Source organism: Psammomys obesus, unplaced genomic scaffold, assembly GCF_907164565.1.
Source record: "Psammomys obesus unplaced genomic scaffold, mPsaObe1.curated_primary_1811, whole genome shotgun sequence".
In the NCBI taxonomy this organism is placed as follows: domain Eukaryota; kingdom Metazoa; phylum Chordata; class Mammalia; order Rodentia; family Muridae; genus Psammomys; species Psammomys obesus.
This window is the reverse complement of record NW_026596088.1, coordinates 13,910,133-13,933,203: the sequence shown is the minus strand read 5'-3', so window position 1 is coordinate 13,933,203 and position 23,071 is coordinate 13,910,133. Positions and strand designations below refer to the sequence as shown.

The 23,071-nt window shown below is 44.9% G+C and overlaps 2 protein-coding genes across 8 annotated transcripts in view; one reads left to right on the top strand and one right to left on the bottom strand.

The window, feature by feature from the left end:
- Bmal1 (basic helix-loop-helix ARNT like 1) overlaps window positions 1–18,031 on the top strand; it is a 94,666-nt gene extending 76,635 nt beyond the window's left edge. For 3 of the 4 annotated variants that reach the window (XM_055627467.1, XM_055627464.1, XM_055627466.1), the window contains 9 exons: window positions 2,039–2,188; window positions 3,935–4,181; window positions 5,744–5,850; window positions 7,485–7,635; window positions 8,682–8,770; window positions 10,273–10,381; window positions 12,859–12,952; window positions 16,670–16,772; window positions 17,364–18,031. In XM_055627467.1, coding sequence (XP_055483442.1) covers window positions 2,039–2,188; window positions 3,935–4,181; window positions 5,744–5,850; window positions 7,485–7,635; window positions 8,682–8,770; window positions 10,273–10,381; window positions 12,859–12,952; window positions 16,670–16,772; window positions 17,364–17,524 — 1,211 coding nt within the window. In that variant the 3' untranslated portion in view covers window positions 17,525–18,031. The remainder of the gene's footprint in view (window positions 1–2,038; window positions 2,189–3,934; window positions 4,182–5,743; window positions 5,851–7,484; window positions 7,636–8,681; window positions 8,771–10,272; window positions 10,382–12,858; window positions 12,953–16,669; window positions 16,773–17,363) is intronic. The other variant, XM_055627468.1, reaches the window with a different exon arrangement.
- Window positions 18,032–19,301: 1,270 nt separating this feature from the next.
- Window positions 19,302–23,071, bottom strand: part of Btbd10 (BTB domain containing 10) — a 53,686-nt gene continuing 49,916 nt past the window's right edge. For all 4 annotated transcript variants that reach the window (XM_055627637.1, XM_055627639.1, XM_055627638.1 and 1 more), the window contains one exon: window positions 19,302–20,405. In XM_055627637.1, the coding sequence (XP_055483612.1) occupies window positions 20,095–20,405 (311 nt within the window). In that variant the 3' untranslated portion in view covers window positions 19,302–20,094. The remainder of the gene's footprint in view (window positions 20,406–23,071) is intronic.

The window sequence follows — 23,071 nt, the reverse complement described above, 5'->3', positions numbered from 1 at the left end:
TATCTATCTATCTATCTATCTATCTATCTATCTATCTATCTATCTATCTATTTATTTATTTTTCAGAATCTATAGCTTTTCAGTAGCATGTTCCTGAGCTGAAAAGGCTCACATTGTCTTGTTCTCCCAGGACAAATTCTCTCTCTCTCTTTCTCTCTTTCTCTCTCTCTCTCTGTCTTCCTCTTTCTCTTAAAATGCCAGTGCTTCTTGTCTCCTCACAAGGCTGCTGTTTCTTTCAAACTAGGATCAGCCTTTCTCTGGCCCAGCCCTGTTCCCCACACCATTCCCAGGCCAAGACCCAGGAGCTGGCCCTGTGGTCAGCTAGGCACACATCCTGCCTCCACCATTCACTAGGTGTATGGCTGTGAGGGTGGTCTTCACCTCTCGGTGCCTTAGTTTCCTCACCTATTTGATTGGGTTGTTTGGAAGTTTAGCGATGTTAACTTGCTACACAAAGAATGTAGATGGCAAGTGTGGCGCTGGTGTTGGCTCTGCCTGGGAAGTCTGGCATAATGGCTTCCTTGTTTCTTGGTTCTCCGCGTTGCTTGCTGATGGAGATGGTGTTAGGGTACTCCCCTCAGATCACCTGTTCAGGAAGTTGTACAGACATTGCCCTAGTGCCTGTTGTCCTGTAGGCTGGCTGCAGCGCCTTCCAGTGACTGAAGGACAAAAAGGCGAATGGCATTTTGTCCCTGAGGCTCTTTCCACATAGTCCGGGGACAGTGACAATGGGCAACACCCTGCACAATAGCTGCAGCCACAGCCAGAGTGCCAGGCAAGGAGCATGAGGAAATCTCTCATGGGCACGAGGACAAGGCACCAACGAGTCCGTGGCAGCTGAGGTGCATTTGAAAAGATGAGTTAATGTGTGCCAGGAGGAGAAGGGAGATGAGCAGGGGAAATGATCTTTGGATAGGTACCTGTGTGGAGTCTCATAGCCTGTTCGTTGCTTTACAGCAAAATGTGTAGGGAGAGACAGCGAAGGGCATTGAGCCAGTGTGGCAGGCTTGGGCTGGCATTCTGGGGAAGTTAACAGAGCCCGTTTGGGAAAGGCAATGGGGAAAGGATCCCTGGGCAGTAGCCACTACTTGGCATGGCTGCGATGCTCTCCCAGTGGTGTGTGTAGCCCCAGCTTTCACACTGGTGAGGAGTGTAAGGAAGCACGTGTGTCAGCATCACCCAGGATCTTTCAGAAGCCTTGCTCTGCCTGCATCCCAGGCCAGCAGAACAAAACGGTGGCTTGGTAGACTGCTACTATGCCTAAGGCCCAGGGCTCCATCCACAGGCCCGAGGTTAAAGCTGCAGCTCTGAACACAAGCGTGTCTAGTTTTAGGTATGGGGTAGCCACATGATTCAAAAATAAGAATAAATGCAAAGCTCATTATAACATCTTACCTAGCACAATGAATCTAAAATATTGTCTTGATGTAATTATTGCACGATTTTAAACTATTTATTTATTTTTGGTGCTGTCTCTGAACTCCTGCATGCACTTCACTCACAGCCCTTTTCAGTTCAGAAAAGCCACATTCCATGCTCAGTGGCAGCATGACGCTGGTGGCTGTGTCATAGGGAGCACACGTCTAAACTAGGATTGATAAATCGGCCTCCAAGGGATTCTGACTCCAGTCAGGCTGAAGTTTTAAGGCAATCCTGTGGCCCCATTCTGCCATTCTAGTACCCCTGTCCTGTGCGTCCTTTGTGTAGGACCCCAGTGGCTGTAGCTGGGAAGCAGGTGTCTGCTGCTTACTTGGCCCTCATCATTCAGTTTCCCTGTTAGCGACCTTTCTTGGTATATCTCCATTTCCCTTTCTTCCTCCGCTCCTGTTGGGCAGGAACACTTGGCTGTGTTTCTTTTAATCCCCCCAAACTACCCACACCACCTGTGCTATTGCACTTCCTAACCATCTGTAAATGTCCCCACATGAACACAGGGCTCCAGAGAACAGTGAGGCAGTAAAGCTTAGTTTGAGGTCACACAGCCTGTCCTGACAGACAGCTCTGCCTTCATTTCAGCACATTTTGTGTTGATTTGCAGCTGGACTTCCGGTTAAAACTGACATTACCCCTGGGCCCTCCCGATTATGCTCTGGAGCTCGCCGCTCTTTCTTCTGTAGGATGAAGTGCAACAGGCCTTCAGTGAAGGTGGAAGATAAAGACTTTGCCTCCACCTGCTCAAAGAAAAAAGGTACAGTTAACAGCCCTTTCCCATCCTGGGCCTTGAGGGAGGCTTCCCAGAGGCCAGGGCTTTTCAGCTGAGCAGTAGCTCCCTAGCCTGCAGCTTGGGCCTCCTCTCACCTTATAGCCTTGGGCAGCTGGAATGGGGGTTGGAGGGACCCACGGAGCCCTGATGTGTTGCCTTGGGAACAGATTTGTGAATAGGCTTTCTGTGTTTAACTTCTGTTTACCCAGATGTGGCTTGCATAAAAAACACAGTTCTGTCTCTTGAGTGCCCCCTCTCCTCTAGAATTCTGCTGGGCAGTTTCCCTAGTGACCACATGGGTGAGATGCTGGTCGTGGTCCTGGCTTATTGAAGCGTTCTCTCCCTGGTCCTTTGGTTGCCCCTCCCTCTGTCCTGGGGCTGCTCTCCTCTGTCCACATTGATGTATATGTATAGAAAATGTCTCCCACATGTCAAAACTTCTAAGTTTACATTTCTAGTTCAGCTTCTATTTTGAGTTCCAAGTACTTTCCTAGAAGCTTCAGGGGCATCTCCAGAGTAGCCACTGGGCCCCCAACCTGTACTTCCTGCTAGTATCACTGAAGGGAATTTAGTTATGCCCAGGTATAACCAGAGATTTTACTTATTTTATGTATATGAGTATTTCGTTTGTCTGTGTAATGTGTAATGTCTGTGTGCCATGTGCTGCCTGGTACCCACAGAGGCCAGAAGAGGGAATTGGATCCCCTAGAACTGGAGTTACTGATGGTTGTAAGCTGCCATACGGGTCCTCACAACCAAACCTTGCTCTCCTGAAAGGCCAGCAGTGCTGCTAACCACCACGTTGTTTACCCGTCATGAAAGCAGAGATTTCAGGAGAAGAGCTGAGGCCCCAGTAGCTGCAACAAGCTAGACTTAGGTCGCTTGTCTCCATTGTCACAGGCGAGGGTGACAAGCAGAGAGAGGTCTTCAGTATGGCCACACTGGGAACAAATGAAGGATTCCAGTGGCTCCGAAGCTGTCTGTTGGGGAATTGACCTGTGCTTTAGGATTAAATAGATGAAGAATTGGAGCAAGGGGCAAGCCTCATTACAGTTTTGGTCTGGGCGTGGTCTGGCTGCTCAGTTCCTAAGCAAAGGACCAAATCTGTCCTTATGGAGATGTGAAGATCCAGGGTAGCCTTGGGAGACAGTCACTTCTGTTCCAGGGTACAGCCTTGCCCACATGGGTAACTGTCCTCATTTTGGGTGGTCTGTTCCCCCAGGGTTTGATGTTCCAAAGCCTAGGGTGCTAGCAGGTTCAGGGCAGTGATTCAGCTTTGTACGTGTAGCCGAAGTAAAGGCGGCAACACAAGATGAAGGCAGAGGTGCCACGCTGTCATTCTGCCTTGTTACTGGTGTGCCCCTCTTGATGTGGGAATGCTGGGACAAGGATAACCCACACAGAGCAAGAGTTTTTATCCAGTGAGCCATCTACGCAGTCTGCAGTCTCCACATCCGCACCTTTGTTCACCATCACACTTTAAAGACACCCTGGCCTGCCCCCATGCTCTAGCCTCCAGCACTGGTTATGGGGAGTCTTCTCCCTGGGTGGTCTATATGATGCCTCCTGTGTACGGGCTCTGCTAAGCATACTGACGCTGGCCCGTTCTGTCTGCTCCATTCCCCAGGTGACTCCTTCTGGAGAGGGAGGCCTTGTATTTTGTTGATCTTTTGAGACTGCCTCGCACTGCCAGTCGAGCACTGACACTCACCATGGGCTTTTGCTTTCCAGCAGATCGAAAAAGCTTCTGCACCATCCACAGCACAGGCTACTTGAAAAGCTGGCCACCCACAAAGATGGGGCTGGACGAGGACAACGAGCCAGACAACGAAGGCTGTAACCTCAGCTGCCTCGTTGCCATCGGGCGGCTGCATTCACACATGGTTCCACAGCCAGCAAACGGGGAAATAAGGGTGAAATCTATGGAGTATGTTTCTCGACACGCGATAGATGGCAAATTCGTTTTCGTAGATCAGAGGTAAGACCCTACCTCTCGCTCTCCGGCCGTGCAGCAGAGCAGCTGTTCTCAACCTGTGGGTCCGAGTGACCCTCTCCTAGGGGTCGCACATCAGATATCCTGCCTATCAGATATTTACATTACAATTCATAACAGTAGCAAAATTACAGCTACGAAGTAGCAAGAAAGTAATTTTATAGTCGGGGTCACCATTACGTTAAAGGGCGAGGAGCGCCGTGGCAGCAGATCTCAACCCTAAGTGGAGCGGCCGAGAAGACCGGGCGTCTGCGGGCTTTTCTAAGAGAATATTATTCCTGCCGGGCACAGTTGGTAGGATGTCTAGCTCGGATGCACGAGGCCTTGGATTCTGTTCCAGCACCCATGCAGCCACTGCGGCAGTTCCTGCCTCGGGCCCCAGCACTCGGGTGGTAGAGGCAGAAGGATCAGAAGTCCAAGGTCACTCCTGTCTAGATAGTGAGTTGGGGACAGCCTTGGCTTGCATAAGACCTTGTCTTAAACAGTAAAATAAATAATAATAATGTTTTCTAAAAACTGACACGAATGACTCCAGGCCTCACCCGCCCTCTTATGAATACTCATCTCTGACTGAACATTTCTACGTAAGGCAAGGGAAATGAGAATGCTCTCTGCTCAAACCCAGACTCCTTAGGAGATCATGAAACATGCATAGATTCTTCTCAGTAGCCTTTAATATAAATCGACAGCTGAGTGGGTGGTTTGAGATCAGTTCTGAAGGGAAACAAATATGACGTACAACTGTGACGTGTTCAGGGTCATGACACTGAATGAAGGGGACAACATGGAAACAGCTCTCTAGTCCCAGGCTCTCTGGGAAATATGGTCACGGGCTTGTCTGTGTGTTTAACTCTGAGTGTAATTAGCTAAAAAACCCTCGAGTGTATCAGGGCACCCCACAGACTGCACCAAGGCAGAAAGCTCTGTGCGAGGGAGGCCATTGTCTATGTCCAGCCTCTGCATCTTATGGATGAGGACTCGAGGTCCAGTCTGCGGATCACCTCCTCCTGGCCTCATAGATAACTGGCGCCAGGTCTAGCCTGTGACCCAAATGTCCCAAATTCACTCCTGTTGCCACCTCTCTCAGGACTATTCACAGGCTAATGACTAGCTACGATAGCTGTGAGAGGCCAAAAAGTGGGCACCCACTCTTCAAGGCTTGTGTGGTTCCAGCTGCAGGAGCCTCGGGGCTTTAGCTATCAGGACATAAGTAAGCAGTAAAAGAAGGAACAGCCCTGCCCTGGAATTTCTATTTCTGTCTTATTTTTACCGGAATAACAGGGTTTTTATTTAAAGACCTCCTGGAATTTGATTTCTGACCAAAGCCCCTTAAGTCATCTTGGCTTTGTTTTGCTCCATTTTTTTAAGTCGGAAGGCTGGGTAGGGTGGGCACCCCACCATTGAAAAGCACTGAGCTTTTTTGCCTCCTTTTACCTTGTTCTCCTGGTAGCTGTGGTAGGGAAAAGTGGGCTGCTCATCCACATGTCATTGCTCATCCTAGGAATGGCCTTTCTTCTTTAAAAAGCTCTTGTTCCCTGCTCTCTTAGGGCAACGGCTATTTTGGCATATCTACCACAGGAACTTCTAGGCACATCATGTTATGAGTATTTTCATCAAGATGACATAGGACATCTTGCAGAATGTCACAGGCAAGGTAAGCGGGGTCGTAGGAGTCTGGTGTTATAAAGTGTGTCTTGCTTTCTACACTGGCCTAACTGTCCTTCCGGAGAAAATTGCCCCTACTGTGTGGGAGTCAGCCAGCCCAGGACTCTTCAGAGGAGAAAAGATTGTTGGCTCCAGGAACCATTTGTCCCCATACAGATGCTCAGCCCCTTCTTGCTGCATGACGGTTTTCTCTATAGAGGCCATGGCTGTTTGTAGAGGAATCCCTTGGATAAGGTATACTCTGAGCCATATTAAGTCTGAGCCTCTATAGATTTAATATGTCCTGAACTGATCTGATTTTCTTTCCATACCAGGCTGCACTGCCTCCCATACTTTCCTTGGCTCATGGTGTCTAATTTTTTTTTTTTTTTCCTGTTACTGTGACAAAATACCCTGGCAAAAAGCAACTTAGGGAAGTTTATTTCGGCTCACAATTCCAGGTTACAGTCCATTGCTACAGGGGAGTCACAGTGGCAGGTGCTCAAGACAGTTGGCCACATCATACCCACAGTCGAGAGCAGAGAGAAAGTGAATGTACGCTCACTGGTGGTCTTCCCTGCTCAGCTCAGTTTCTCCACTCTTATACAGGTCAGGGCCGCACCTAGGGAATGGTGCTGCTCACAGTGGGCTATATCCATGTAAGTTAACTTTATTAAGACAGCCTCTTACTGGCGTGCCCATAGGCTAGCTCAACATATCTGTCTTGAGACTCACCAAGTGATTCTAGGTTTTGTCAGGGTGACAAGAGTTGTCCGTCACAGCTGGCTTGGCCACATACCCCCTTCACTGAGCTTACTCAGTCGCCTCAGGCTCTCATCTCTGAAGAGCCCCTGTGTTTACCACCCCCAACGCCTTGACTTGTACTTGTGAGTCCCCTGCTTCCCCTCACCCTGGGTGCATTATCTGTAGTGATCTCATTTATTGTTACATAGACCGAGCTGGGTGATATTCTATCCCTGCTTAATGGGAAATCCCAATATTCACACTCAAACCCAACCACTTTTTAACAGGGTTAAACTTCCCTCCTCCCATCTCCTGTCCCTGACCCAGTTCCTTGGTTTCACTTCCCAGATGTGTTCTATCCGTGACCCTCTCTCTGTGCCTGTAGGCCCTGTCATCCGCAGGCCTTCGTGCAATGGTTTCCTGCTCTTGGCTAGTGTGTTCAAATAGCCTTGCTCACTCCCCTCCAGAGGGCAGGAGTCGTACTCTCTGCTTCTTTGTCTCTAGTGCTTGGGGCGTGAAAAGTGCTCATGATGCTTGTTTCTCAAAGACTAAGATTTGAACAGGTCAGTGACCTCTATTGACTCAAATTCCCTAAACTGGCCAAGGACTGCCCTGCCCTTAGGCTTTGTGATCTGGAAGGAGTGAGGCTGATGTTCATGTCAAAGCTGACTCCAGCACTCCTGAAAGCCTTTATTTTCATAGACTCTGGAAAGGAGTGGCAAGTTGAAAGGCTATGAGTTAGAGCTTGGAAGCTGCCTGTCTGAGCACTGACTACATGGCCCCCTGGCTTCCTAAGGGTGGTGGCATGGGAGCTGGTCTCCTTTAGGATCCGCATGACCTCTTTAATAAACTCACTGGTTTGAGAAAATGACAACAATTGTGTCTTCTCTGCAATTTCAGTTTTACAGACAAGAGAAAAGATCACGACTAACTGCTATAAGTTTAAGATCAAAGATGGTTCCTTCATCACACTACGAAGTCGATGGTTCAGTTTCATGAACCCGTGGACCAAGGAAGTAGAATACATTGTCTCAACTAACACTGTTGTTTTGTGAGTATCTTCTGTAAGATATACCCTTGCTTCAAAGGGAGATGCCTTAGGGTCCTTACCTGGGAAAAAGGGTACAGGCAATAGGCATCATCTATACTTTAATGTCACCTTACTAGTGTCTTATGATGGGAGGAAGCCAGGAAGGGTTGGTAACCAAGGCCAGGTATTGGCGCTCCTCCCATGTAAGCCCTACTGGGAAGACTTGCCCCAGGAAATAGCCAACCCTTGAAACCCTAACACTAACCCCACACATGGGTGCCCACTTATACTGGTGGAGGTGGGTGTCAGCTATCAGTGACTTACTTACATAGGTACTAGTTCTCTCTGGCCTTGGTTGAGAATGGGTGGATCTCTATGGCCAGCAGGCTAGTAGCCAAGTCTTGGCAGGACACTCTCTCAACGGCTTCTGCTACCTCTTAAGTGAGCACAGGGAAGGAAGAGCCTTCTCTCACAAGAGTCTTCTCTGTACCTCCTTCATCCACCTGTGTACCATGGTTAGAGGCAGGCAGGGGCCTGGAGCTGGGTGTGCTATTGGCAGGTAGGAGAAAAAGTGCCATACCAGGGAGGAGGGCAGGCTACCGCAGCCATGTCTACTAAACCGTGTAGCATAGAAATTAAGGAGGCAGTCAGTGGTGGTGGTGCACACCTTTAATCCCAGCACTTGGGAGGCAGAGGCAGGCAGGTCTCTGAGACTTCAAGGCCAGCCTGGTCTACAGAGTGAGCTCCAGGATAGCCAAAGCTACACAGAGAAACCCTGTCTTGAAAAACCAAAGGAAAAAAAGAAAAGAAGAAAGAAAGAAAGAAAAAAAAAAAAGAAGAAAGAAAAATGAAATTAGGGACGCCCAGGCCAGCAGTGAGGCCAAAGGCCAGGAGAGTGTCCATCATGTTATAGAACAGTGAGGAGATCTGTTCAGACACTCAGACAGACACTTCATTTTCTGGCCTGTCCAGGTCCCGAGTGGACACCGGACTCCTTGGCCAAAGTGAAAGGTGCACGGTTCTGAGCAAGCCTGACTCATGTTTCCTTATTGCTGGGATGTTCACAGAGCCAATGTCCTGGAAGGCGGGGACCCAAGCTTCCCGCAGCTAACAGCATCCCCCCACAGCATGGACAGCATGCTGCCCTCTGGAGAAGGTAACTATGTCCTGCTTGAGCAAGGGGGCTTGCCTATGAGAGGCTGCTTGTGACCAGACATTCTCCCATCAAGTGTGCAGAGTATCCTGTTGTCATGTTCTGTGGAACAGACCTTGACATGATGTGCTGAGTCCAGTGGGAAAGAGGCTGCTGATATGCTACTGGGATATTGTGAATGTGGATGACTCTTCCTGAGTTTCTCTGGGCTCTCCCCTTTGTCTTCTTGCTGCCCACAGGCTGTGATTTGACTCCTGTGTCTGATGGCACTGAGAATCTGCCATATCCAGTGGGCTCCTTCCATGGGGCTCAGCACTTGGCTCTGCTGTACTTGTCCTTCCTGGACCACCTCTGCTTGCATGGCTTCAGTCAGCCCCTTCCACCTGTGACTCCCCATCCACTCCCTGCTTTTCCAGACAGAGCCACAGAGGCACTGAAATAAAGACTATCCTAAGCTCCTCTTCTGCTCTTCCTTCATCCAGTCATTGAATTATTATCCAGAACTATTGGTTCCTCCCATTCCTCTGTGCAGTCTAAATACACCGTTCTGTCCTTTTTTGTCTCTTAAACTCGCCATTGCCTCTACACTGTTCCCTAACTTTAATATCACTTTCTCATAACACAGCATAACAACATTCTGGTTAGCATCAGACCACATAAGTGACAAATACTGATTAGTATCAGTTTTACCTACTGATGCCATAATCATTGTGAAGTCTAGAGTAGCACATTAACCTCAAACTTGTTTAGAGGCACAAATGCCAACTCTTGGTCACCTGTCGCATAGTAACATAGGTTAGTAGCCTGGGAGGCTACCCACAGCTTATAGCCTGTGGTTTAGATCCTAGAGACTGTTATGTCTAGGTTTGATAAACCTGACAGACTCAGCTCTGGGACACATTTCTCAGGCTACATCCCTGTCATGTGAGTGACACAACTGCAGCTCCTGCTCTGTGTGGTGGACTTTTAGTAACCCGTGGGTCCTGTCTGCTGTCGCCAGTACAGCAGGATCCGATTGCTGTGTCTGTGCCACTTCCAGGCTCATCCCTGGTCTTCCTCCATGAACACCTTGCTGTAGACTCCCAAGCTCTGCCCTGCCCCAGTGCTCCTGCACTCTGGTCCTGTACCTGAGGTGCTTTCCTGTCTTTGCACCGTCAAGCTAATTCATACTCATTTTTCAAGAAGACTCAGGGACCCTTCTCCAAAAAGCCATACCTGCTTGGATGAACTGGGTGTCCCATGCTTACCTGCCAAGCTCACCATGTTGTGCTGTCTTGTCTCTAGTCCTGGCACATGAAGGAAATTAGGTGGTTCATGTCAAACACTTTGGCTTTGGATGCTGCATAAAAAGAATCTCAAGCTTTCCCCTCCTAGAACTATTTTTCTTGACAAGGTAGAACCTTGAAGTTCTACTTCAAGTGGATCAGGAGGTTTTCATTTAACACAGTAGCATTTCTTGCTCGATTTTTTTTCTCCTTTTCTACTGTCAGATTCCTTTGTTGTAGGTGGCCCAAAGAGGACTCATCCCACTGTTCCAGGCATTCCAGGGGGAACCAGAGCTGGAGCAGGAAAAATAGGTCGAATGATTGCAGAGGAAATCATGGAAATCCACAGGCAAGTAATCCCTTTGGCTACCCCTCCAACCTGTGGCCCCCACCCTCCCCCACTCACCCTCCCAGGTGCTTCACATCATAGCTGGGTAGAAGGTTGCTGCTGCTAACCCAGAGATGCTGCTCATAGCACACAGGGCTGTTCTGTTCCTCTGGTCCAGTCCAAAATAGGAACCGTGCCTTAAATAAAGACACTAGGCCAAATGGGCCAGAGCTTAAGGACATTCTTGGGGAAGCCCCGTTCCTGAGACATCGAATGAATCCCAAGGAGCTTCTTAGTAAGGATGGATGCCCGGGAACATTTCAGGACTGCAGTAAGCTGCAAGCAGCCAGTGACTTGGGCATTAACAAAAATACTTCTTCAAGCTACCTAAAGTCAGTAATAGAGGCCAAGCAGATCAGTTAGCAATAGGTAGCTTTCCTGGGAGGGGGGATCCCTTCCATGTGAAAGCAGAGCTTGGCAGTAGCTGCCTGGAGTTCAGTCCTGGGTCTGCATTCTCCTTTCTATGTTTAGGAGAGCCATCTGATCTTTGGTATGCTGACTTAAGCCACAGAAGGGAGGCGGTATGTCTCTCCTAAAGATCCTATTAGGATTGTGAAGGAACAAACAACCTGAGATATAAAAAACACTCAGGAAACCGTCTTTAAACATAGTCATTGAGAGGGAAGCAGTTATTTATAAGTCTGCCTGAATTTGGAGAATAAAGAAGGTGGTAACCAGATAGTTAAAAATATAAATTTCATGGAACATAGTTGTAAGAAAAGAGGTGGGGAACCCAGAAAGACCGATATTTTCCGCAGCCCCTGACTTAGTCTGTTCTCTGCTCGACCAGAGGGGCTCCAGTCCCCATGGGAGTAAGTGCTCCTCTAACCCACAAAGTGATGGGTTTGGCTACTTGCCTCCCCTCTGGAGGGAGATGAGGAGATCATATGGTCAGCTTCAGACCAGCCACCCTGGGCTCTGTGCAAAGCCATCAGAACACGGTATTAGAGCCCTTTACCAGAATAATCTCAAAGTCCTTGAGAAGCATATTTTGAAGTGGGGAATTCATAGACTGAGGCAAGGAAGGGTTTGAACTTGGCCTCAGCTAAGGTTTACAATAAAGGTAGTTGCTCTGGCTAGAAAATCAGTACTTCTCACTCTAGAGCAACCTAACTGGCCAGACTTTGTGTAGGAACGCAGCACAGAGCTATCGAGAGAGAGGGTTAAAGAATCCTAATGCATAATCCCAAGCAGTTTGGACTGTATGGGTTTTTCAAGATGCCATTCATTGTAGAATGCTGAGCAGATACCCAAAATGCTGTTATGAGTTGTGGAAATAGGGAGAGGCGAACATGGGGGTGCTTGATAACCCAGGAATGAGGCCTGTTCTATAGAGAAATTGGCAGTCTAGGACCAGGTGCTGAAGGTAAAATAAGGAATGGTGAAAAGGCAATTCCAGTATGGGGACCCTGAGGAAAGGGTGGCCTCACAATCCTACATTCTAAGTAGACAATATTGGGAGAAACTCAGCAGTTACCAGCTATCTTCATGTTCCAGTGTTGGACATAATAGAGTTGTAGCGTGAATTTGAGGAGCTTCTATCTGGGAGACAGAAAAACTTGCTTCTACAAAAATACACAAGTAGTCAGTACAGGCCAAGAGCCATTTCTTAGGTATAGAGACTGGACCCCATGTGTCCCTAAGTAGGCAGTGTTCATCATGGAGGAGCTGAAAGACTGGTGGTAACACAGCTGCCTCCATATTCCCAAACTCTGGCTCCAACTTGGACATGACCCCTAAGCTTGGCAGGGCTGGAAGCACGGACTCATGAAAGCACAGCTAGCACATGAACCTCTCTGCTCCAAGCTCCCCTCCCTGGGGTCGCCAGCCTCACAGGCCTACACAGAGCTACAATTCTGAGTCTCCCAACCCACTCTGCCAGGACAGTCTGAGGAAGTCCCAGCTCAGTCTTTCATCCCTCGCTACTCAAGGAGTCTGCTCCTGTGTACCACTGTTAGTCTCCCTTTCAGGTGTGGCCGAGCTACCCTGCTGCTCTCTTCCCTGGGGCACTTATTAGTAAATGTTTGTGGGAAGAGGATATGCCTCTTGCTCTACATCCGACTCATGGTAGCAGAGATGGTGCTGAACATCTGAAATTCCCAGCTCACCTGCATTCTACGAATAAAGCTGGCCACTTAAAAGTTTGTCAACCTGAATCTGAACTGTAATTCAAAGCTTTCGGCGGTTATTATTTTGGAGTCTGTTCCAGATTGGATGCATGCAGAACAATCCAGCTGAGCACTGGGCTTCAGAAATAAGGCTTTATTGGAGGGCAGTTGTACTCATTATGTATTGTGTGGACTACTGAGACAGAGACCACATGGTCTACAGAACGCGGTTATCTGGCGCTTATTGAACATTTGTTGGTCCCTCACCTCCTTAGCATCTCCCCAACGCCATCACCCTGAAAGCCCTTGTAACTACCTCTTCTCTCACAGGATAAGAGGGTCATCGCCTTCCAGCTGTGGCTCCAGCCCACTGAACATCACAAGTACGCCTCCCCCTGATGCCTCCTCTCCCGGAGGCAAGAAGGTAAGCGTGGTGAGTTAGACTAAGAGAGCCTCTGACCACGTTCTGAAACACTGAGAGGCTGGACTACAGAACTGCAGTGGCTTGGGGATAAGTCAAGACGTTCTTCCTTCCTTGAAATAAACGTGTAGGACTGGCTACAGAGCATACCGGCATTTAGGGAGGCTTGCTGCCTTGCTCCAGAGGATGTATCCCATGTGAATGCAGAGAAGCAGGGAGAACATTCCGAGGAAAGAGGAACTGTCAGTCCCTTTGAGGTCACAATTCAGGAATGACCATGAGGAAAGGATTAGTAAGGACCCACAGAACCTTCCTGTCAGGAATTTTAAGTGAACAGATTCAATTAGTAAACAAAAGCATTAGCCACACTTTGAAAGTCAAGCCAGGCTTTAGAGCGAACAGTTGGGAGATCTGTCACCAAAATGTTTCCCTGTGAAAGTAACGGCCATGAGTACTTCATCAGTCACCAGCCCACATGAAGAGCTGTCTAAAAGATGACACTATAAAGAGGTTTGGAAAACACATGTTTTCCTCTTTACTAGAGAATTTGCAAATCTATGTAAATTATACTAATTGTAAATTAAAAATCTATTAATATCACCTGAGATAGCACAAGTGACTTTGTACATGAAATCTTCCTTCCCCTACCCCCCAGACACACACAGAGACCACCAGGAATGAACTCAGGTGTGACTCCCGAGGAACAAGTGCCAAGAACTTCTCACAACTGGGCTCCTTAGAGACTCAGGTTACCCAGATGTGCTGTCAGGATGGATGGGGGTGGGGCAGCCGGCGGTGAGAGGAGGAAGGGTGGCTATTCTACTTGATGTGAGTCTTCAGTAAGCTCCCATTTGAAAGGGGTTTTGATTCCTCCAGGATCTTGAAAGGCCAGCCAGTTAATGGGTAAGAACACACCCACAGCAAGGGGCGCCTGAGTTTAAAGCCTGGTTTGCCATGTGCTAGCTATGCAATGGCTCACACCTTCTAAGCTTCTGTTCTCCTTATTAGGGGGCTGATACTGGTAGGACAGCAGGGGTCTCTGTCACTGAGGTTCTACTCTGTGACAATGAAAGTGGAAATACCTGGCCCTGGGAAGTAGATTAATGTGGCCTATAAACCTAAGTGCTTGCCTGCTATACTTTTTAGCTCTGTTGTCCCTCTCCTCCTAGGGTGGGTCTCTCTGACTTAATTCAGCTTTCAGGCAGCTGGCTTCCTGGTACTTTAAAGGTTGTCATTCAACAGAATGACATTCTGCATGCAACAGAATATATATATGTCTGCCTCTCAGCTTCACACAAAGAATCCAAGCTCTCCTGAATTATAAGCAACCTGCCATGCCCCACTTCATATAGCCTGAAGTGTTTTTGAGGTTATTTATGAAAAAAATTACCTCTTCCAGTAGCTTTTAAAAATGGGCCTAGAATAAAAATTCAATCTTTTTTTTTTTTTTTAAATAAATCCCTGGCAACAGGACTTATGAGAAAAGCATGATTGAGTTAAAAATAACCCCAGCATTAAATGGCTCAGCAAATCAGAGCAAAGGTGGCCCTTCAGTCAGTTTCAGTTTTGTCATTCAGATCAACCTAGAAAGGGAGACTGGGCAAGCCTCCCTTTCATCGTAGGTCCTGGGGGAGTTAGGACATCCAGGGGCACCAAGCCAGGTTCAGTTAATCAGGATTCCACAGATGTCACCTTCTGAGAGTCCCCCAAGAACCTTTGAAGGATTTGCCAGGTCAAGGCTATTTTCATAACAATGTTAAAAAGTTACATTGTTTCTACTGTTTATCTGTGTGCACTGATAAGCATCAAAACCCGTCACCAAACTGTTAGAAGTCATTGTATTCCCTACCACACACACTAAAATGTAAACCAGTTTAACAAGTGTCCTCAATGAAGCTTTAAAAGTCATTAATGGAGTGGGCTGGAGAGATGGCTCAGCTGTTAAGAGCTGGCTGTTCTTACAGAAGACCTGGGTTTGATTTCAGTATCCACAACAGCCTGTGACGCCAGTTCCAGGGGAATCTGACTCCCTCTTCTGGCCTCCAAGGGTACTGCACACATGTGTTACACTTAACATTTTTATATACAAACAAAACACTCATACATAAATTAAAATGAAAACAATTTTTGGAGCCTTAATGCATACCTACCATCATAGTTGCCTCAGGGAACATATTTGTGTGATTACATCACAAGCTAAACTAGCTGATCCTTTCTATACATTTGTCACTTCAAGGAAAACAAGTAGCAGTAATAAAATTTGGGCTTTCAGTCAAGACTGGGACTTTTAGGATGTTTGTAACCTGCTCCTTTGAGCTCAATAGCTTCCTCAAACTTGTAAGATGGCACAATGACTATACCTTCATGTCAATACCCTCTAAGTTAATGGTTCTCAACCTTCCTAATACTGTGAAATTGTGATGCAGTTCATGTTATGGTGACCCCCAAACATAAAGTAATTTTTGTCTCTACTTAATAACTGTAATTTTGCTGTTATGAGTTGTAATGGAAGTACCTGATCTGCAGGCTATCTGATAAGCAAACCCAGTAAAAGGGATGGTGCCACAGGCTGAGAGTCCATGCTCTAAGTGGTCAAGGCTATTTCAGAGTCACCCAAGCACAGTCCAGTCATCAGTGTAGGCTACTTCAGAACCATCTAAGGGAGAGCCTTTCGGAGTGCTAAGATATACAGCCATGGATTTTTAACATAACAGGGTACTCAACTTGACTCCACACTGTAATGAACATTTAAGAGACATATACTTAAGTGCTGAGGCACTATCAAAGGATATCAAAATTGTTGAAAATGCTATTTCTCCCTCATACAACCACTTATCTGTTGGGGGCTTAAATTTTCTTCATATACATCAAATTACATGTACACAGACTGAATGGAGCAGGTATGAGAACCCAGCTGAACTTTCTTAAGCCAGGTGTTATGTCTGCAAAATTATAAAACATTAACACACTTTTAAACATGTGTTTCTGTAATTTGTGATTTTTCATTAAAATGTTTTGGTAGCTTGTGGTATTTCATTAAAATGCTTTTATTCATGTTAATACATAAAAGAGTTTATACTTCAAAAATCATGTTATTTATATAAATACAGCCCACCTAAAACAGGTCTTTTTTTGGAGGGGAGAAGGGACTCAATCACTTTTAAGAATGTATAGGGATCTCCACACTACAAAAATGAACTGTGAACAAGTTGCAGCGCCATCTGCTGGCGAAGTCTGAAATCCAGCAACCACTGTTTACTTAGTCTAAATCTCTCTCCAAAGCTGTGTGTGTGTGTGTGTGTGTGTGTGTGTGTGTGTGTGTGTGTGTTAGCAATCATTACACCGTTAAGAACAGAACATCTTACTTAGGGAGTATCTGTTGCCGTGTGCAACTTACTTCCTTACAGGGCATCCTGGGCTCACTGATGTTTAAACCTTTGCTTTAAATAAATACATGGTCAGTATGATCCTAGCCTAAGTTGATTTACCCAGCTTTTGTTATGTTCATGTACAATGCAGAAAAATAGTTTAGGGGAGAGGCTGTTCCCCCTCATTGTTACTATTTTCTAATAGGTCCTTGTTTGATAGGGGGTTAAAAAAAATTAAACACATTTAAACCCATCCACCCAACATCCTTCCTTTTCTTAGTAGCATGCATATGATACACAAATTGAAATTTCTATGTGAGTGGCAAACTTTTACATTTTTTTCAATTTTCAGATTCTTAATGGAGGGACTCCAGACATTCCTTCCACTGGCCTACTACCAGGGCAGGCTCAGGAGACCCCAGGTTACCCATATTCTGATAGTTCTTCTATTCTTGGTAAGTATTATCTACCTCCATGAGTGACAATGAGTTTGCAAAACATCTAGCACAAGATGGGTTTTAAGAACTGATTACATAAACCAAGCTAGCTCTGAAACAGTTGATAAGAACAAACTGGGTGCTTGAGATGCTTAAATACTCCAGTTACTTCAGTGCCTCTTCAGCAACCCAGAGGTTTTCTCCCATAATGCATGGAAGTCCTTCAGAGGGCCCATGTAGCTTCAGAAGGTATTGAGTCACCCAATGATGGCAGTTTCTCTCAGCCCACCTGTTTTCCTACCTTCTCCTTTCCTAGTTGCCATTATTTTTACAACCAGTCATCGACTGGTATCAAAATACCAAATCATTGGCTATCAAAATACTAAAATGGGCTCAACTCAAATTGTAACACTTAATGAATTTTAAGGATTTTTGCTCTTAATTTTTGGATGTCCTAAAAAGCAGTAACAAGAAAGTTATGGTAATAGACCCCCCCCCCCATAATTCCTCACTCTTGTTAAGTATAATTTTATTAGTGTGTTGAGAATTTGCTTCCAAATATAAGTGTGCTCTGGTATTTTTACTGACCAGCCTTTCTTCCTCCCATAGGTGAGAACCCCCACATAGGCATCGATATGATAGACAATGACCAAGGATCAAGTAGTCCCAGTAACGACGAGGCAGCGATGGCTGTCATCATGAGCCTCTTGGAAGCAGACGCAGGGCTGGGGGGTCCTGTTGACTTTAGTGACTTGCCATGGCCACTGTAGACACTACATTTTGCTTTGGCAACAGCTACAGTATCAAAGTGCATTACTGGTGAAGTTTTACAGTCTGTGAAGCTTCCTGGATAGGGAGAGAGCAGCTTTTATGTACTGACTCCAGAAAAGCCATCTCAGAGCCATGGATACAAGTCAGTCTACCATGTGTAACTTCAGACAACGTGGAACTAAGCCTGCTCCAGTGTTTCCTCATCATTGAGTTTGGGCTAGCTGTGGATAGCTTGCATTAATTGTATATTTTGGATTTTGTTTGTGTTGAATTTTTTAATCATTGTGCACAGAAGCATCATTGGTAGCTTTTATATGCAAAATGGTCATTTCAGATGTATGGTGTTTTTACACTACAAAAAGTCCCCCATGTGGATATTTCTTATACTAATTGTATCATAAAGCTGTTTATTCTTCCTTGTAAGAATCCTTTACTATAAATATGGGTTAAAGTATAATGTATTAGACAGTTAAATATTTTTAATAAATGTTTCCCTTGTTCTATAACTACTGTTCCCATTTTGAATAATTAGTGAGAAAATCTTCACATGCTGCAGGGCTTGTTCATCCATTTCAATGATGGTTTAAACATATCCCTACCATTTTGCTCTTATAATAATACATTATTTCTCCCATGCTACTAGACACATTACAAAAATAGTTCATTTCCAAATTGTAATTGTAGCTATCTCAACTTTATATGAAAACAGAGATGTTAACTCCAGTTTTAATTGTTTTGAATTCAAGCTCAAGATTACAAACTGGCCTAAGACCTGCAGTTGTATGTTCCTGCTAAAACCCCTTCCCAGGGGAGACATAAGCAACACCTATTCTTCTGTGGTCTTATCAACAAACTAAGGCATGAGTCCACCAAACTAAAGTTTACTTTGAAAACCAATGGGTTTACTGGGCTTCCTCACAGAGTATAGGTGAAGGGGTTCCCCTATAGGGGTGCTCCGCCACCCTAGAAAGGCTTTACCCAGCAGAGATGATGGGTTTCAACAAACTAAGACATGAGTCCACCAAACTAAAGTTTACTTTGAAAACCAATGGGTTTATACGGGGCTTCCTCACAGAGTATAGGTGAGGGGGTTCCCCTATAGGGGTGCTCCTACCCACAAAGGCCACCCTAGAAAGGCTTTACCCAGCAGAGATGATGGGTTTTCATAGGCATCCAAATGGAGCCTTGACCCCTTCCTGAGTCTTCCCCAGCCTACATATATATATTCTTACCCCTCCCTGAGGCCACAGCCAGTTAAGGCAGAGTTGTTAATATAACTGGAGTAGGAACAGCTGGATACTCAGATGAGAGTCTTATGACTCTCTCCATACCTCCCTTCATGACTGTAAAATCCAAGATGGCAGTTATGTGGCTCAGAGGACAGTCCTGTACTATTTGTATGGCTACAAATAGTTAAGTAATGTAAGACCTCAAGCACTAAAAATACTAATGATTCTTTGTTCTAGACCATCAAATATTTAAACAATTTGCTGAATAAAGCAGCACAGACTGATGGAAAAATATTGAATCAAGAATCAGAAACCAGTTCTGAAACTTAGGGTTACTAAACACAGGAGTCAATCCATTTTCATATCCTGAAAATCTTGTGTCAGCTGCTTTGGATTTATAGTGATTTTCTTGAACTTATAGGAAATTTAAGTGTCTCTTACAAATACATTGAAGAGCTCTTTGGTCTACCATTTGATTTCTAGTTATACTTATCTAAACATGACACAGACTCTAGCCAAGGTGTTTATAAAGCTGGTCAGAAACATTAAAACAATGGAATTTTATTTTGATGAAAAAACTTGAGTTTACAATCATTTAGTAAATGAAGGGCAAACAGTTCATTTTCCTACCCCATAACTCTTAAGAAAAAAAAAAAAGCATTAGTAAATAAATATCTGAACAGATTAAGGGTAAGGCAGACTGGATAGTAAACCATCTCTTGACGCTCACACTCCCTGCACGTGACTCACTCTAAAAGGGTTACAGGGCTCTAGAGATGAGTGAACCAACACTATAAGCATCAATTCTCATCCTAATTGTTTAAATAAACCCAAGATAAATATGTTTTTGCTTGTTGTGGGCCAACTATACATACTGTACTGAGGAATACTCTGATAGAAGCACTTACGTTATACTGTGCATCACAGCTCTAAAATGGCTTCAAAAGCTCCATTTAACCACCATCTATAAAGTGCAACTCTATAATACTCTGCATTTTACCTGGGGCATGATGAATATCAATCTAAACTGAAAGTACCCCAGCTGCCAAATTCCCACCACTTCTGAGAAGACCTAGATATGTGAAAAAGGACTGTCCCCATACAAAGAACCAATTTCACAAACCTACTGGTAAACAAATACATTTATAGAACTGGAACCAGGATGCTAAAGTTGTACTCATTAAAAAACCATTCAGCTACCTTTGGTCTTTAAAAAAGCCTACACTGCAGTATCCTAGACATGTGCATCTCACAATGAAGAAAAGTGGCCTCGCAGTGCAGAATGAGGAGTACGACGTCACTGTGAAGAGTAGCATGCTATGGTTTCAGGAACATCAGCATCACAGCATTGGATTCTGTGCATCAGGATCGAGGTCGTTGTTGCCTGAGGCAGGGTGGCTGGGGAGGATATCCAGCTCATCCACCTGTGGAGTAGGGTGCATGACTACCAATTGGTCCTGGGGAATGTCTGCGGCAGCTGCTGCCAGGTTGGTGATAGATTTACTCTTTACACACTGAAAGTCTACATGCCGACTCTTTCCTTCCTCCTTCTCCCAGGACATTCGAATAAAGGGTCTTTGGACATAGTTGTAAATGACTTCAGGGCGGCCCCCTGGCCTTTTCTTTACTTTTTCTTTGTAGGTAGGATAGCCTGGAGAAAAGAAAGGAATTTTAAAAATGGACACTCTTGCACACACACACAGGCACAAGAGCACTTCTAATCCAAGTTAACTATTGAGAATTTTTCTTGTGTAGACCCTGAACAATGGGAATTAAAAAGAAGAAGGGAAACAAATATTCATCCACCTAGTCATCACTTTAACAGCTGGAAACTAAAATCTAGAGATAGAATTCACAAACCTTCCACCACCTTTTGCAGTTCCTCAGTAACTCAACCACCACAAAACCTTTTTAAAGTGGGACCATGGGGGGATGGGTCTCCACACACTGGTAAGTCATCTGCAGATCTGGGCTCTGTCTGTGCACCAATAACACTCTTTCTCCTCCCGGGGTGATGGACGTAAAGGCCTGCAATGTCTGGCTCCATCAGCCCTCTAGTTTCCTTAAGCTTCAATATTATTTTAGAATTTCTGTTTCTTTTCTGTTTAATAACAAAGAATACTCAGAGCAGGTTCTAAATTCTGCAGTTGGTTCGGCAAAGGCAATGGTAGTATTTTAATCTACATCATTTTATTATGACTACCTCAACAGTGAACTAAACTTGGATCTGCAAAGAGTTTTTCTAAATTTTAATCTTGCTTTCTGAATCATAGTCACTAAAAGTAACAGCTAGTAAAAACAATCCAAAGTTTCAGAAATTTTTCAATTATTTATCAATAAAGAAAATTTCCCAAAGACAAAGTCCTTGGAAAATATTGTGCACAAATCTCTCCCTCCTTCAGCAAGAACTCAACTACAGATAAACAAAAATTTCTGTAATAGGCTACAGTACATATTTCAATCTTATGAATGAACCTACCCAACTCTGCCACTGTGAAGTGAAATCAGGCACAGAAAACAAAGAAATAACTCCAATAAAACTTTTTTTTTTTTTAAGGCAACAGGTTGGATTTGGTCTATATTATAAAATGGTATCAGGAAGAGAACCAGAAAGGCCTCATACAGTAGAAGATATTAGTATTATTGTCTAAGGGTATGTGTAGTCCGTGTATGGAGTGAAGGGGCCTGGAGGGGTTTAGAGATGGTCAACAAAGCTACAGGGCTTCTGAAGGCCTAGAGAAGGCTTCTTTATCACACTTCCAGTGCCGTGCCCAGTCATTGGAAGGTGCAGCCCTGCAGTCAGAGGGTTCTCTTTGGATTTCCTTGTTCTTGATCCTTTCTAGACCTTCAGAAGGCTCAACTTCATGTGTGACTGAATTCTTATCTTTATTCCATACAGAATCACTTCTACACAAATTAAATCATAATGTGTACTTGCTTTAAAACTGATTTTTTTTTTTTTTAATGCTTCAAGGTTAATGATATGTATGTATCCTCAGGTGTATAAGCTGTCTTAAAACCTGGTTCCAACTGAATCATCTCAACTACCTTTATGCTGTATTTTCTCTCACACTAAAGCTCTCACACAGACTGGTTACAACAAACTTCACTCCTTCTTGAAAATGCTTTTGTGGTTTTATACAAATTGTTCCTGAGTTGGATTCCCTCTGGAACTTCTCCAATTCCAGTGTTTTTTCCTCTCCTAACAAAAATAGTAAGGGTCCACACAGAGTTAATCATTTGCTTCTTATGCTCCAAAGCACTCATAACAATACCTGAAACACTAAATGGTAATCACATGTGTGTTATATGTTTGCCTCCCACCCAAGCAGAGGTCTCACACGGCAAAGCCAGCATGTGCACTTCAATCTCCAATGTCTAGTGTAGTACATACTATGCTGCAGGCAATGAACCAATACAGAGCACACAATGAATGAACTACCAGAGCATACAGTGACATCCTTTTCCCAGAAACATATCATTTTCTTCCTTTAAAAAATATATATACTTGTATGTGCATGTGTACCATTGGGTATGGGTGGCAGAGGTGTCAGATCCTCTGGAACTGGAGGTAAAAGCAGTTGAAGCTACCTGATATGGGTACTGAGACTAGAGCTTGTATCCAGTGCTCTTAACTGCTGAGCCATCTCTCTCCAGGCCCCAGATAGCTGTATAACTGAGAATATTCTTCCCTTTAAAAATAAAGTCTGTCTCTGGTCTCTTCACTCAACAACTAATGTTTAACAGCTATTACATAAAGAACTCAAAGTACCAGCTGCCTTGAAAATGTCTATGCTCTAAAGGTAATGACATTTGCCATAAAGTCAAAACAAAGCAACAACAACTCAAGAAGCACGTGTTATGTACACAATGGCATTCCAGGGACTTTCCTTGTGCTTGCTCTTAACAGATTGAGGAAAAAGCAGAGAGGCGTGGGAAGGAAGAGAGAATGGCATTAGATACCCTTCAGATGCACAAACATACAAGACATGTTTGGCAGATTCTCAGACGTGGAGTATGTGTACTAGAAAACCATGGCCAATTACATTAAAAGATAATGATCCCATGCTGGAAAACTTTTAACTACATGATGATGAAAGGATTAAAGCCTTTTAAAGGAACAAAGCCAGGGCCTTATGATGCATATGCCAGAAAAATAACCTTCCACTAAGCTACATTCTTAAACCTAAATAATACTCTTTGCTTTTTCTGTGTAGCCCCGGCTGTCCTACACTTATATAGACTAGGCTGGCCTCAAACTCAGATTGTCTGCCTCTGCCTGAGATTAAAGGTGTGCACCACCACACCCAGCACAAT